This window comes from Alosa alosa, chromosome 16, assembly GCF_017589495.1.
Source record: "Alosa alosa isolate M-15738 ecotype Scorff River chromosome 16, AALO_Geno_1.1, whole genome shotgun sequence".
In the NCBI taxonomy this organism is placed as follows: domain Eukaryota; kingdom Metazoa; phylum Chordata; class Actinopteri; order Clupeiformes; family Clupeidae; genus Alosa; species Alosa alosa.
In genome coordinates this window covers 14,411,329-14,425,544 of record NC_063204.1, presented here as the reverse complement: position 1 = coordinate 14,425,544, position 14,216 = coordinate 14,411,329, and the positions used below count along the sequence as shown (strand labels likewise).

Genomic DNA, 14,216 nt, shown 5'->3' with positions numbered 1-14,216 from the left:
GTGTGTGTGTGTGTTTATTTGTGTGTGTGTGTGTGTGTGTGTCTGTATGTGTTTGTGCGTGTGTGCATGTGTGTGTGTTTGTGTTTGTGTTTGTTTATTTGTGTGTGTGTGTTTGTGTTTGTTTATGTGTGTGTGTGTTTGTGTTTGTTTATGTGTGTGTTTGTGTTTGTTTATTTGTGTGTGTGTGTGTGTTTGTGTTTGTTTATGTGTGTGTGTGTTTGTGTTTGTTTATGTGTGTGTGTGTGTGTTTGTGTTTGTGTTTGTTTATGTATACCATAGGGATGTGTGTGCCCTCTGTGACTAGAGCTGTAGTTTACTGTTCAAGGTTGTAGATGAATTTGTTCACCCACCACGAAAGATTGTGAAAGTTAAAAAAAAAAAAACAGTACTAAATTCACAGTAGTAAATCAAAGTGTTGAAGGTTAAAAGCCTTTAGGGCATGCTAACCATTCATCTGACAGAGGCACACACACTTTGATGTTTTAGCAAAGGAAACCGCAGAGAATCCTCAAAAACACATCTCAGAAACACAGCAAAGGACATTATGATCTGGCATATCTTCAGTCAGAATGAAGTACACAGACAGCATATGACGTGGAGAGACAGTGGAGAAACCCTGAGGTCTATTGAAACAGAATGACGCATAGAGTGGGTCTGACCCCAACAGAAGGCCAGATAAGTCTAGATCAGGGGTGGGCAAACTTTTTGGCTCAAGGGCCACATTGGGTTTTGTAAATTGGCCGGTGGGCCGCACGACAACACCTGATAACCAAAAGAAATGCTCGGCGGGCCAGATGAAAGTCCTTGACGGGCCGGATCCAGCCCGCAGTTTGCCCACCCCTGGTTTAGATCCATCACCCAGGTGGCACTGCAGCAAGCCATTGAGCTCCCTGATCCATCACCCAGGGGGCATTCAGTGAGCCAATCGGCTCCCAGATCCATTACCCAGGTGGCGCTCAGTGAGCCAATGAGCTCCCAGATCCATCACCCAGGGGCCATTCAGTGAGCCAATCAGCTCCCAGATCCATTACCCAGGTGGTGCTCAGTGAGCCAATGAGCTCCCAGATCCATTACACGGGGGGACCTCAGCAAGCCAATGAGCTCCCAGATCCATTACCGTCCATCAGGTATCGATCCATCAGGTACCGGTCAGCAAGCCAGTGTGCTCCCATGAATACAGCTCAGATTGCGTGCAGGACACTAAGGCCGTCCACCTGTGCAGTGGTCAACCTCGGCTACCTCTCCACATCCAACAAATCACTTCACACAGCACCTAGCAGGTGGGTGGGAGAGAACAATCACACACACACACACACACAGACCCCAGAGCGCCTGGCAATCCTCCTTCAGCACGTTCTGTTTCCACGGTGCCCATCACGCTCCTCCAGCAGGTTTCGTCTCCACGGCTTCCTGTCTCCATCTCCATTCCTCTTCACGTCAAAGTCCGTCACTACAGCACAGCACACGTGTGAAGGGTTGTGTGTGTGTGTGTGTGTGTGTGTGTGTGTGAGATGCTTTATCTCTCGCTCTCTGTTGAGTGTGTGCAGGGTGTTTGTCAGGCCCTGTCTGCCCCTTAGACATCAGCAGGGAGGCTCTGGCTGAGTCCCTGATGCCACAGACCCGCATGTAATCTTCTAAGAGTGTGATGTGTGTTTTTGATATAACCTTTAATTAAAGCCTGGAGCTCATGGGTGTGCATGAGAGGGCAGCGGGTTGGTTGGGGCAGATCTTATCGCTCGACGCTGGCTGTGCTGCGGCCTCTCTCAGAATCACAACTGTGATGTCATCTGCAGTTTATGGATGTGGACGTTCATCCTGTTTGGAGATGAATAGAAGGGCTTTTCATAGCAATTGGAATAGTATGTGCGACAAAAGCCACATGTGACAAGATAAGACTGACAGCATGAAGGGCGCGGAGCTGATGTCGAGGAGGCGGGCGCGTTTGAAAATGGATATGCTGTAGTGAGTGGCGGGCTGATCTGAGGAGGAAATCTTTTCTTTATCAGCTACGGTTTGTTATGAGGTAGAGCCGAGGGGAATGCAGCCAGACTGGTTATCACACCACTGTCAGCCGCCAGAGGCCTGTGGAATCCTCATGATGAATTTCCCTCTCAACCATCCCTCACAAACCTACACACACACACACACACACACACACACACACACACACACAAACAAACACAAGCACACATACACACACACACACACACACACATACACACACACACACATAAACACAAGCACACAGACACATACACACACACACACACACAAATTAACACAAGCACACAAACACATATTCACAGATATAAATACATGCACAAAAAGCACACACGCAAACCCAAACACACATACTGTAGATACATACACACAAACAATCATACACATACACACACCATAAGTTGCCGGAAATTGAGTTCTCAGAAGGGCAACAGGCTCAGAGAGGGAGAGGGAGAAAGAGAGACACTCAGGTGTGTGTGTGTGTGTGTATGTGTGTGTGTGTTTCTGCAGCCCAGGCAGCAAATCTGTTCCACACAGCAGTCTGGCCTACATGCACCCAAAGACAGAGACACAAAGCACACATCATGCAGAACAAACACTTTCATTTGATGGCACTGCAGAATTCCACACATGACTTTCCTGCACCAGCAAAATTTACTATATAAAGAAATAACACTACAGATTTCCTTTTGGAATCCCAAACAGCGCATTTCTTTGTGGTACAGCGTATAATGTCACTGTTGATTGTAGTGCATCTCACAACAACAACATAAATTAACATGTCATCGTCCTCCTGCTGATTTGTTGAGGCTGATCAGTAATCACAACATACAGGTCAGGTGGTTCTGATGAAGAACAGCACTGTTGAGAAATGCCTGATCTCACCCCTGAACAGATCGATGGCTGAGCGCTTTATGAGCTGAAGAGCTAGACAGGAATAACAGGGTTATCAGGGAGGAAAATGTGCCGGAGGAGGTGAAGAGCTGATCAATGGGACAAGTCGATGCTCACCTTCCCATCATCAGTACCAAGTTGCTGTTTGCCATCACGCACGGCTGACTGCTGATGACCCGAGGGAGAGTGTGTGTGTGTCTGTGTGTCTGTGTCTGTGTGTGTGTGTGTGTGTGTGTGTGATGTGTATATGTTTGTGTGTGTGTGTTTGATGTGCATAATGTGTGTGTGTGTGTGTGTCTGATGTGCATAATATGTGTGTGTGTGTGTGTATGTAATGTGTGTGAGTGTGTGTGTGTGTGTGTAATGTGTGTGAGTGTGTGTGTTTTTTGTGTGTGTGTCTTTGTGTGTTACCCCTCCTCATCTCGCTCCAGTAGCTTGACTGCCTCCTGGTGACCATTGCTGCGGGCGATGTCCATGTGTGTGTGTGTGTAATGTGTGTGAGTGTGTGTGTCTTTGTGTGTTACCGCTCCTCATCTCGCTCCAGTAGCTTGACTGCCTCCTGGTGACCATTGCTGCGGGCGATGTCGAGGGCTGTGTGTCCTCGTATGTCACGGGCACTGCGGCTGGCGTGGTTGAGCAGGAGTGCCCGGACGATGCCGGCCGCACCGCTCTGCGCCGCCACGTGCAGAGGAGTGGCCTGGGCGTGGTTGCGGGCGTTGACGTCGGCCTGGCGGGAGAGGAGCTGCAGTGCGCTGGGGAAGCATCCGGAGCGCGCTGCCAGGTGGAGCGGCATCCAGCCGGCGTCGTCCGCCAGGTCCGGCTTTGCGCCTGCCGCCAGCAGCTGAGTCACCACCTTGTCCTGTGCATGGTGACAGGCCAGGTGCAGCGCTGTCCAGCCCTGAGACCCGCGAGCGTCCACCTCCCCGCCCTGAGCCTCCAATGCCAGTACTGTCTCCCCGTGCCCACGCAGTGCGGCCAGGTGTAATGGCGTCCAGCCCTGGGCAGTTCGCGCGTTGGTACCCTCTCCGTGGCCCAACAAGTAACGGCAGATGAGTGTGTGCCCGCGTACCGCCGCCAGGTGCACAGGTGTGTGTCCGCGCGCGTCAGCGCTCGTCACGTCCGCCCCGCGTTCCACCAGCAGCCGCACCATGCGCACGCGGCCCTCCTCCACCGCCAGGTGCAGCGGGCAGTCGCCAGCGCTGTCAGGCAGCGAAGGGTTGGCACCCTTCCCCAACAACAGCTTGGCGATGCCCAGGTGCCCATAGGTGCTGGCCATGTGCAGCGGTGTGCGCCCGTGCTGCCCCTCCCTCACGTCAATGACCGCCAAGCGTGCCACCAGCACCCGCGCCACCCCCTCGTGCCCGTTCTGGGCTGCCAGGTGCAGCGGTGTCCACTGCTCCTTCTCAGTGGCGTCCGGAGGCGCCCCGTGCTCCAGGAGGAACCTGGCCGCCCGCTCGTCGCCATTCTGGGCGGCGAAGTGCAGCGGAGCCCAGCCGTCCAAGTCCCCGAGCGCCACGTCGGCCCCCTGCTGCACGAGGAGTGCGCTGATGTCGTGGAGTTTGCAGAGCACAGCAACGATCAGAGGGGTGTAACCGCGCTGGCTCTGAGCGTTGACCTGTGCCCCGAGGCCGAGCACGCGCCGCACGCTCTCCATGTCTCCGCTGGCCACCGTGTAGTGCAGCAGCGAGTTGTTGTCCTTGAAGCGCATCGCCACGTGCTCCTGGCGCAGGCTCCGATGGAACTTCTCAAAGTGTTTCTTGGTCAGGGACTCCAAAGCATCGTCGTTGGCATCCTCCTCATTGCCAGCCTCTGTGAGGAAGGGCAGCAGAGACACACTCTTACTGGTCACATACACATAATGGCTTTTAAAATGATACACCAGAATATTATTTTCTGGAAAATATGGTGGAAAAGATAAATGGCAAAAAGGTAATCGATGTAAACGATGACTGCTCACAAATTTCTCCAAAAGAAATGAGTTTAATATTGCAATGACGGACAATAGAATATGATAAAATATTCATCGAAGATGAAATATGAGACCACTTACCTGGGAATGGCGGAGCTGCTGGTTCCTTCGAAAGAGAAAGAGAGAGATAAAAGGTTGTTAGTGGGGACTAATAGACTACTGGCAAGTAAGAAAATTGCTTGTTTAAACAGATGTATGCCAGCGGACATCTTTTATGTGAGCGAAAACAGGTAAAAGTGCTCCACAAGAAAAATGGAAGAAACGTCAGAGCTGTTTGTCCTCAGGTCAGGGAGTGAAAGTTGTAGCTAGAACTCTGCCAGTAATGCCCCCTAAACTGACATTGCATTCTCACCGGTGCTCCAGCAGGGTGTGTGTGTGTGTGTGTGTGTGTGTGTGTGTGTGTGTGTGTGTGTGTGTGTGTGTGTGTGTGTGTGTGTGTGTGTGTGTGTGTGTGTGTGAAAAGGCAAGACCAGATAAGGCTGGGATGGGGGGTTAGGCCGGATTGAGAATGTGAACTAGAGGGAGAGATGCTTATCTTCAGTTTGAGATTAATATAATTGTGTGTGTGTGTGTGTGTGTGTGTGTGCTTGGTGGTGGTAGGTAAACTTACTTTCGGATTGGGCATTGTGCTGTATGGAAGGGTAGGTATCTCCTTATTGCGCCCACGACCAACATCAGGGATTTTCAGAACCTCACTCAGGACCTCGGTCTTCTCAATGATGTCTGGTAATAAAAGGATCGGCACATCCATAACTCTGACAGCACAGAGTTAGCCTGGTTAATGCAGGTGACAGGTGAGAGCTAAGGGCACTGGCTAACAGGAGAGAGCTACCTATACCAGGAGAGAGTTGGCATAGGTGCATTGATAACAAGAGAGGACTGCCATGGGTCATAATGCTAAACTTTAAACAGAGATTGCTCAAATTCCGTGTAATGCTAACAGGGTATGGCTAACATGGGTTACAAACCCCTTGAAGAATGTTAGCATGATTTATCATACCAGCTATACATTAGATATATGCCCAGTCAGTGCAACATTGAAATGTGTGGAGTCATATGTCAGGTACACAATAACACCAAGTTTTTGGCAGTGTCTCTATAATAATGTAAGAGAACCTGTTTGCCAAAGTCACACGACTTGACAGTGCTGAGCTGTCTGTAGCCCAATCTAGACATTGTTTTGTTTACAACGCTATTAATTACATAGCAACATTGTGCCTTGTTGCCCCTCTTAATCTGATTCATACTGCTCATCATGCAGCCATTATGCAATGCTGAAGAGAAACCACCGCCGCAGGCCCAACATATTACATTCAATCTCTGCTAATGTATGCTAATTAGGTGTGTATCATTTCTTATCAGGAACCTGCTGGCGGAATGTCTGCCGCTCCACTGAATACTTATGCACACACGCAGGTGTAATTAAGAACGATCAGCAGATTTTCCTGTCTGTGTGTCCTTCAGAGTGTTTTGGCCCATCTACGACCTTAGACACGGGGCAGGCTGCAAGCAGCTCGCACGGGGCCTTATGATGGATGGCAGAGCACTCGTGTCAGTCACAGCCCGGCATGCAGAAGCTAAGGGGCGGAGGGCGTAGGAGGGCAGGCTAGGCCGATGCTGTAGCGAGGGAGTTTATTTGGCAGGGGAAGTCTACAGGGCTTAGAAATGGGGTGGAGAGTGCATCAGGAGGCAGAGAGGACAGAAGGGAGAGATTTTATAAGAGGGTGGAAAAACTGAAGTGTTCATCACCATCTCTACCCTTATCTGCCTTGTCCTACTGATCTTGACTCTGGTCAAGGTCTCTGTATATTAGTCTTTGTAAAGTGTAGTTCCCTAGTAGAAAGCCCAGTTCACCACCTAAACACCACCTAAGCACTACCTAAACACCACCTAAGCTCCACCTAAACACCACCTAAGCTCCACCCTAATCCTTCTCTGTCTTTTCCTGCTGACCTTGACTCTGGATAGAACATCTGCTGAATAATGTAATGTACTGTAATCTCTGTTCAATTTGCACTTGAGGTGATGATGCACAAAGCAACTGTTTGAGCAACGTTATTCCAGAGTGTTGCTGATCTAGTGCGCTCCCGTTGTTCCAGAGTGTTGCTGATCTAGTGCGCTCCCGTTGTTCCAGAGTGTTGCTGATCTAGTGCGCTCCCGTTGATCCAGAGTGTTGTTGATCTAGTGCGCTCCCGTTGTTCCAGAGTGTTGTTGATCTAGTGCGCTCCCGTTGATTTTGTGCTTCAGTCACGATTCAACTGTCATGATCATCTCATCACGGCCCTGTCACTACAAGCGTCTTATGCTTGATCACCCTCAAGCACATTGGACTTCCTTAATTTAATTTATATAGTGTATTTAGTATTTAGTTTTGTTAGTTTTCTTATCTTTCTTATCTTCTACTGTCTTTATTGTACAGTGGCGTTTAGTTATATGTTTATACTTATACTTATGTTTACCATTTCTGCTGTAAGTGCATGTTGTGTGTGATGTCTGTATACTACTGTGACCCTTGAATTTCCCCATGGGGATCAATAAAGTATCTATCTATCTATCTATCTATCTATCCATCAGGAAACACAGAACCATTCATGTGGTTCCCCAGCAGCACTGCTCAAAAAGTTACCCCATGTGTATCATCACCTTTAGTGGTTTTCCCAAGAAAGCCAGCATTTGGACAAGAACTGGGGTCTAATTAGACAGTTAGGAAGTATTTTAGAAAGCTGGCCTCTGATTGGGCAGTAAGGCATTTTCTGGGAAGACTGGCCTATAAATGGGAGGTTAAGCTGTGTGAACGGTGAGCCTGAGAAGGCTATTTTGTGACTGGGTGGAACTTCAGTTCAGAACACAGTTGGCCTGTGATTGAGTGGTACCTGAAAAATCTGGCCTGTGACTGGGCGGTATCAGAGAAGGTTGGCCTGTGATTGGGCGGTATCTGAAAAATCTGGCGTGTGACTAGGTGGTATCTGAGATAGCTGGTCTGTGATTGGGCAGTACCTGAGAAAGCTGGTCTGTGATTGGGCAGTACCTGAGAAGGCTGGCCTCTGTTTTGGGTGCTGCTGCCAGCACTCCTGCATGATGGCGATCATGTCCTGGCACTCACGGGGCTTGTCGTCTGGAATTTTCGCCACGCTCGGCCGCTTCCCCGACGACACACGGATGATTACTTCTGTCATGTTGGCCCCTAGAGCCATGAAGAGAGAGCGAGAGAGAGAGTGAAAGAGAGAGTGAAAGAGAGAGAGGGAGAGAGTGAAAAAGAGAGAGAGAGTGAAAAAGAAAGAGAGCGAGACATGAGGTAGGTTGTGGAGAGTGACAGGACTGGTTTGGTTCAGCTGAGTGAGTGTGTCAGTTGAGTGACAGGTCGTGTTTAAACCAGTGCAGCATGAACTTACCAGCATAGGGCTTCTTCTGTGTGAGAATCTCCCACACCACCACAGCCACGCTGCAGACACAGAGCAGAGGAGCATAACCAATGAGGCTGCAGCATGCAGGCGGCAAAAACTCTCTATGCATCAGGTGTCAGATGCAAATCCATTCTGACAGTGCTAATATCATTCATCCTGAAAAGTGATCATGCGTCTGCCTCTCACCTGTAAACATCGTACTTGTTTGTGGGGGGGTCTGGGCTCTGGCAGAAGGCCTCAGGGGGAACGTAGCTGATGTTGCCTCTGGCCGTCAGATGCTCCATCACCGCCATGCCTGAGCACCCCTCCCACTTTATCACGCCGAAATCTGAAATCTGCAGAGACACAACTGAGATGTGGGCGTCTGAAGACACAACTCATCTGGAGAAAACTAGACACAATTCAACAGCAGGAAACTATACACATCCTCCAAGGCATGAAGTTAAGTTGTTGGCTGTGTTTCCAGTAATGGGAAGTTGTTATGCACTCTGTATTTTAAATATTCTGCTTTGTGTGTTTTATGTCTTCTATTTTTTTCTATTTCTATTTTTTTCTATTTTATGTACATTATTTTCAACTATTGGCCTTTTAGTATTATTCTTTGCTTTTGTTTATGTAAAGCACTAACAAACTAGCCCTGAGTAGGAACTGCTCTTTATAAATAAACCTGCCCTGCTTTGGCCTCAAGCCCTGCAGAAATCACTACAGCCACAGACCATGTCTTGACTGGGAGTCACTTTGTTTTTCTTTAGTCTGTATGTTTTTCTTTCTGTGACTTCAGACTAAGTCACTACAGAGGGAGAGCCAGAGGCAAAGAGCACACAGATACAAATGTGTGATGTCATATCCCTCGGTGACAAAATTTTCGGACCATCTATGACCATCTCTACCCTTATCTGCCTTGTCCTACTGATCTTGACTCTGGTCAAGGTCTCTGTATATTAGTCTTTGTAAAGTGTAGTTCCCTAGTAGAAAGCCCAGTTCACCACCTAAACACCACCTAAGCACTACCTAAACACCACCTAAGCACTACCTAAACACCACCTAAGCACTACCTAAGCACTACCTAAACACCACCTAAGCACTACCTAAACACCACCTAAGCACCACCTAAACACCACCTAAGCTCCACCCTAATCCTTCTCTGTCTTTTCCTGCTGACCTTGACTCTGGATAGAGCATCTGTTGAATAATGTAATGTACTGTAATCTCTGTCCTGGTCCTGTCTCTCAGACCTTCTCTGTCCTGCGGTCTACTCATCTCTCAGGCCTTCTCTTCACTTCTCCTATCCTCCTCCTGTGCTGTTGTTGTGATGTCCTGCTGACCTTGACGTGCAGGTGGTCGTCCAGCAGGATGTTGGCCGGCTTCAGGTTGAGATGGAGGAGGGGCGGGTCCATGCTGTGCAGGAAGTTCATTCCCATGACGATCTCGTGGATCATCTGAAATTTCTTGGGCCACATGAGCGTGTGGCTGGACAGCAGGCCGTCCAGAGAGCCTTTGTTCATGTACTCCATCACGACGGCCTGCGGGTCGTTGCACATGCCGTAGACGGAGGTGATGTACTTAAACTTCACTTTCCCCAGCTTGGTCACTTCCTCCATCAGGTCCCTGATAACGAGAAGAGGAAACTACAGCTGAGAGTCTATCAGTACATCTGAAATGGGCCACACACACATACACACACACACACACACAAGGAGACTACAGCTGAGAATCCATCAGTATTGTACATCTGAAATGGCCAACACACACACACACAAGGAGACTACAGCTGAGAGTCCATCAGTACATCTAAAATGGCCAACATACACACACACACACACACACACACACAAGAAGACTACAGCTGAGAGTCCATCAGTACATCTGAAATGGGCAACACACACACACACATACAGTACGTCCACACACACAAGGAGACTACAGCTGAGAGTCCATCAGTACATCTGAAATGGCCAACACACACACACACACACACACACAGGAGGAAACTACAGCTGAGAGTCTATCAGTATATCCGAAATTACCAACACAAACACACTTTGAATCCTCTGGTGACAATGCTTCATACTTCATCCAGGTAAGACTAAGGAAACTAGATGTACCGCAAAGCGATATAAAATATGACCGCCACTCAGTCCTACACATTCTCTCCGGAAAAATAAATCACGCTTGTCAATTTGTTTCCATCTCCTACTCCATCCACTACTCTTTCATCTTTTGTGTATGTAAGTGAGTGTGTGCATGTGTGCATTTGCTTTTGTGTATATGTGTGCTTCTCTGTGTGTGTGTGTGTGTGTGTGTGTGTGTGCATGTGTAGTGTACAGTCACTAATTGTACACATATATTTATTTATTGTATGGTCCCCCATGAACGGAATTCAACAAAACTTGCATGCATTCAGAGGGTGTCATAATGATCCTACACTTCAAAATCTGTGCAGTTTTGAACCTGTCAGCCAAAGATACCTGCGATTACAATGCGTCATGCGCCTCTGCTAGTATACGCAGTACCCATTACAACTGTAGAGGCCATGGAGAGAAAGATCAGCAGCCACTTGCGAAGATGGCTTGGCCTACCCCGAAGTCTGAGCAGTGCTGCCCTGTACGGCAGTAGCAACACCTTGAAGCTTCCATTCAGTGGACTCACTGAAGAGTTCATGGTGACTAGAACTCGAGAAGCCCTGCAGTACAGGGAATCCAGGGATGAAAAGGTGGCATCGGCTGGCGAACAGGCCGGAAATGGAGGGCAGTCGAGGCTCTGGAAGTGGCAGAGTCGCGACTGAGGCAGAAGGTACTGGTGGGGTCCATAGCCTCAGGACGCGCAGGTATTGGCTATTTCCCATCAACCAGGGTGGACAAGGCCCAGGGAAAACAGCGGCAACATCTCATCCAGCAGGAAGTGCGGGCAGGCGTGGAGGAAGAACGAGCCAGCAGGATGGTGGGTATGGGACAACAGGGAGCTTGGACTAAATGGGAGAATGTTCTGCAACGGAAGATCACCTGGCCCAACATCTGGAGAGCAGACTCCTTAACATCAGGTTCCTAGTCCAAGCTATTTATGATGTCCTGCCCAGTCCATCCAACCTCCATGTCTGGGGCAAAGCAGAGACACCATCCTGCCTCCAGTGTCCAGGAAGGGGATCCCTGGAACACCTCCTCAGTAGCTGCCCTAAAGCCCTTGGAGAGGGGCTTACCGCTGGCGCTTACCACCAGGTGCTGAAGGCGGTTGCTGAGAGTATAGCCAAGGCCATTACTACCACCAAGAACCACAGCAAGCCTCAGTCAATCAGATTCCACAGAGCTGGAGAGAAGCCCACTATCCAAGCGAGGGCCAGGTCAGGTCTCCTCACTACCGCCACAGACTGGCAGCTAGAAGTGGACCTGGGCAAACAGCTGAAGATCCCAGCAAGAATAACAACAACACGGCTCCGACCAGATATGATCATTGTTTCTGATTCCACCAAACAATTGATCATTCTGGAACTGACTGACTGAGCGGAAGCGTGCCAAGTACCAGGAGCTGGTGGAGGAGTGTAGGAGCCAAGGCTGGAGGACTTACTGTGAAGCCCTGGAGGTGGGATGCCGAGGATTTGCAGGGCGGTCCCTCTGCAAAGTCCTCACCATGCTGGGCCTCACCGGTGAGGCAAAGAGGAAGGCCATCAGATCTGCAACTGAAGCCGCAGAAAGAGCCACAAGATGGCTTTGGATCAAGAGGGCTGATCCGTGGAAGAATGCTGCTGGGACACAGGCCGGAGTCTGATCAACTCTGGTCGGGTCGCCTGGGCGAGGGTGTCTGATGTTGAAAGACCCGAAACACCCAGTGACCCCAGGTTACATCACTGATGATGTGTCCCAGCGCATCAGAAAGATGTATCTTTCAACAATTGCTTTTTCATTTTTAACTATGTGGCGCTATACATCAAATGAGTGGTTATGGGTAGACATGGCCCCTTGAGACCAACATTACTAAAAAAATGTGGTCTTCCTAGGCCCTAAGGCAGGGGTGGGCAAACTTTTTGGCTCAAGGGCCACATTGGGTTTTGAAAATTGGCCAGTGGGCCGCACGACAACACCCCAATAAATTGTGCACTGTCGCTTTAAGATTCACATTTATTTCTCAATGATCTTCTGCCTGCTCCACTATGGCTAGTGCTGTACCTACGGCTGGGCCCTCTCACAGTTTTTAAATGGTCAGTAGTGGGAACAACTGTTGCCTTCATGATTTCCAGTTTCCAGTTTCTTATAAGAAGGAGATATCAGTTATCAAGAATGACAAGCCAGCTGGAACCTGCAGCTCTCTCTCCCTCTCGTGAGTACAGACGCGTTCCCAATTAAATGGATCGCATAATGTTCATGTTAGATCTGCTGCAAAGGAGATAACTAAGAGTTAACTTAATTTAACATGATGTCATCTCTATTTAACATGATGTTTTGTCATTGACATTGTAAACGTTCTCTAAGGAGAGTGAACAGCAGTTTGCAGTAAAGCTAACCAACATCGTCTCTATCGCAGGAAAAAAATAGCGAGCAGCCTGATAACCAAATGAAATGCTCGGCGGGCCGGATGAAAGTACTTGGCGGGCCGCAGTTTGCCCACCCCTGCCCTAAGGTTCTCGAGATATTCACAGAAAACTGAGCCCACCCTACCCTCCTTTCGGGAGGTCCAGTCTGGTGGGGGCGAACCAAACATCAATGGTTCCATGTCATCCTTGTGGGGCTACATGCCCACCAAGTTGTGTGCACCCCGGTCTTTTAGTGTCCCAGGAATCATAACTGAAAAAAAAAAAAATTTAAAAAATCCGGAAAACAACTCTAACTCAAACTCTAAACCTATTTGACCGCCGCTTCACTGCACGGCGGTCATAATAAACTACCGGTACATTTTTTTGGTTTGGTATCATTTAGAGCAATCTAACTGCAGTTAAACTTGTTGCGCTGGCTTGGCAGAGAAGTGAAACACAGGTGTTCGGTGATTGGGATTGGGATCACTGAAACAAGGAGTGAAAACAAGGAGAGTTTACAGTACACTGCTGAGCTGGGAGTTCATACTGGGCCATCACACACGTCCTAGATATGAACAATAAATGAGGTGTGTCATAAGTGCACAGGTGTGCTACTGCTGTGTGTGTGTGTGTGTGTTGTGTTACCTGAAACCTGCAATTTATCATAACATTGACTCAATACATGAGATGTCGCACTAGGTGTGTACTGTTTGCGTGTTCTACTGGGTGTGTACATTACCTGCGTGTGTCTTGCCTGCTTGTGTGTGTGTATGTGTGTGTGTGCATGTGTGTGTGCATGTGTTTGTGTGTGTGTGTGCGCGTGTGTATGCGTGTATGTGTATGTCTTACCTGCTTGTGTGTCTGTGTGTGTGTGTATGCGTGTATGTGTATGTCTTACCTGCTTGTGTGTGTCTGTATGTCTTACCTGCTTGTGTGTCTGTGTGTGTGCATGTGTGTGTGTTTGTGTGGCATACCTGTAGTGGCTGGCGTTGGAGAAGCATTTGAGGGCGCAGTTCTCCCTCCAGAGCTTGAGCTTAACGCGGTAGACCCGTCCAAAGCTGCGCTCTGCCACTTTCGCCCAGTCTCCCTCAAAGTCGTCGCGGCAGAAGAGCCGGAACTTCTCCAAAACCTCAGCGCCGACGGAAGCCATCGCAATGCCTGCTCTCTGATCCCATGTGAGTGCGAGAGTGTGAGTGTGAGAGTGTGTGTGTGTGTGTCCCTCTGCCTTGCTACTAAGAGGCGTGACACTTACCAGAATCTCTGAGATGTTTCATGGAGTTGTTGTAAGGTTGGCGGGGGGGGGGGTGGTCATTTGCATAGAAATGTTCCAGAGCCGGTTCTTTAGGCCTGGCGGGTGGAGAGGCGGGCTGGCAGGCGGGACGGATTTCTCACTCGAGGCCTCTCAAACTGGCTGTTCCACATTGAGCTATGGCTCTGATGCCCT

At 49.1% G+C, this 14,216-nt stretch overlaps 1 protein-coding gene across 1 annotated transcript; it reads right to left on the bottom strand.

Moving 5' to 3' along the window:
* Nucleotides 1–3,239: 3,239 nt before the first annotated feature.
* On the bottom strand, nt 3,240–13,934 carry ankk1 (ankyrin repeat and kinase domain containing 1). The gene is made up of 8 exons (XM_048265841.1): nt 13,747–13,934; nt 9,594–9,876; nt 8,455–8,603; nt 8,257–8,306; nt 7,893–8,048; nt 5,475–5,587; nt 4,946–4,970; nt 3,240–4,704 (listed from the first exon to the last, which is right to left on the bottom strand). Exons 1-8 carry the CDS (start codon nt 13,920–13,922, stop codon nt 3,416–3,418), a joined length of 2,241 nt encoding a protein of 746 aa, XP_048121798.1. The 5' UTR covers nt 13,923–13,934; the 3' UTR covers nt 3,240–3,415.
* Nucleotides 13,935–14,216: the final 282 nt, after the last annotated feature.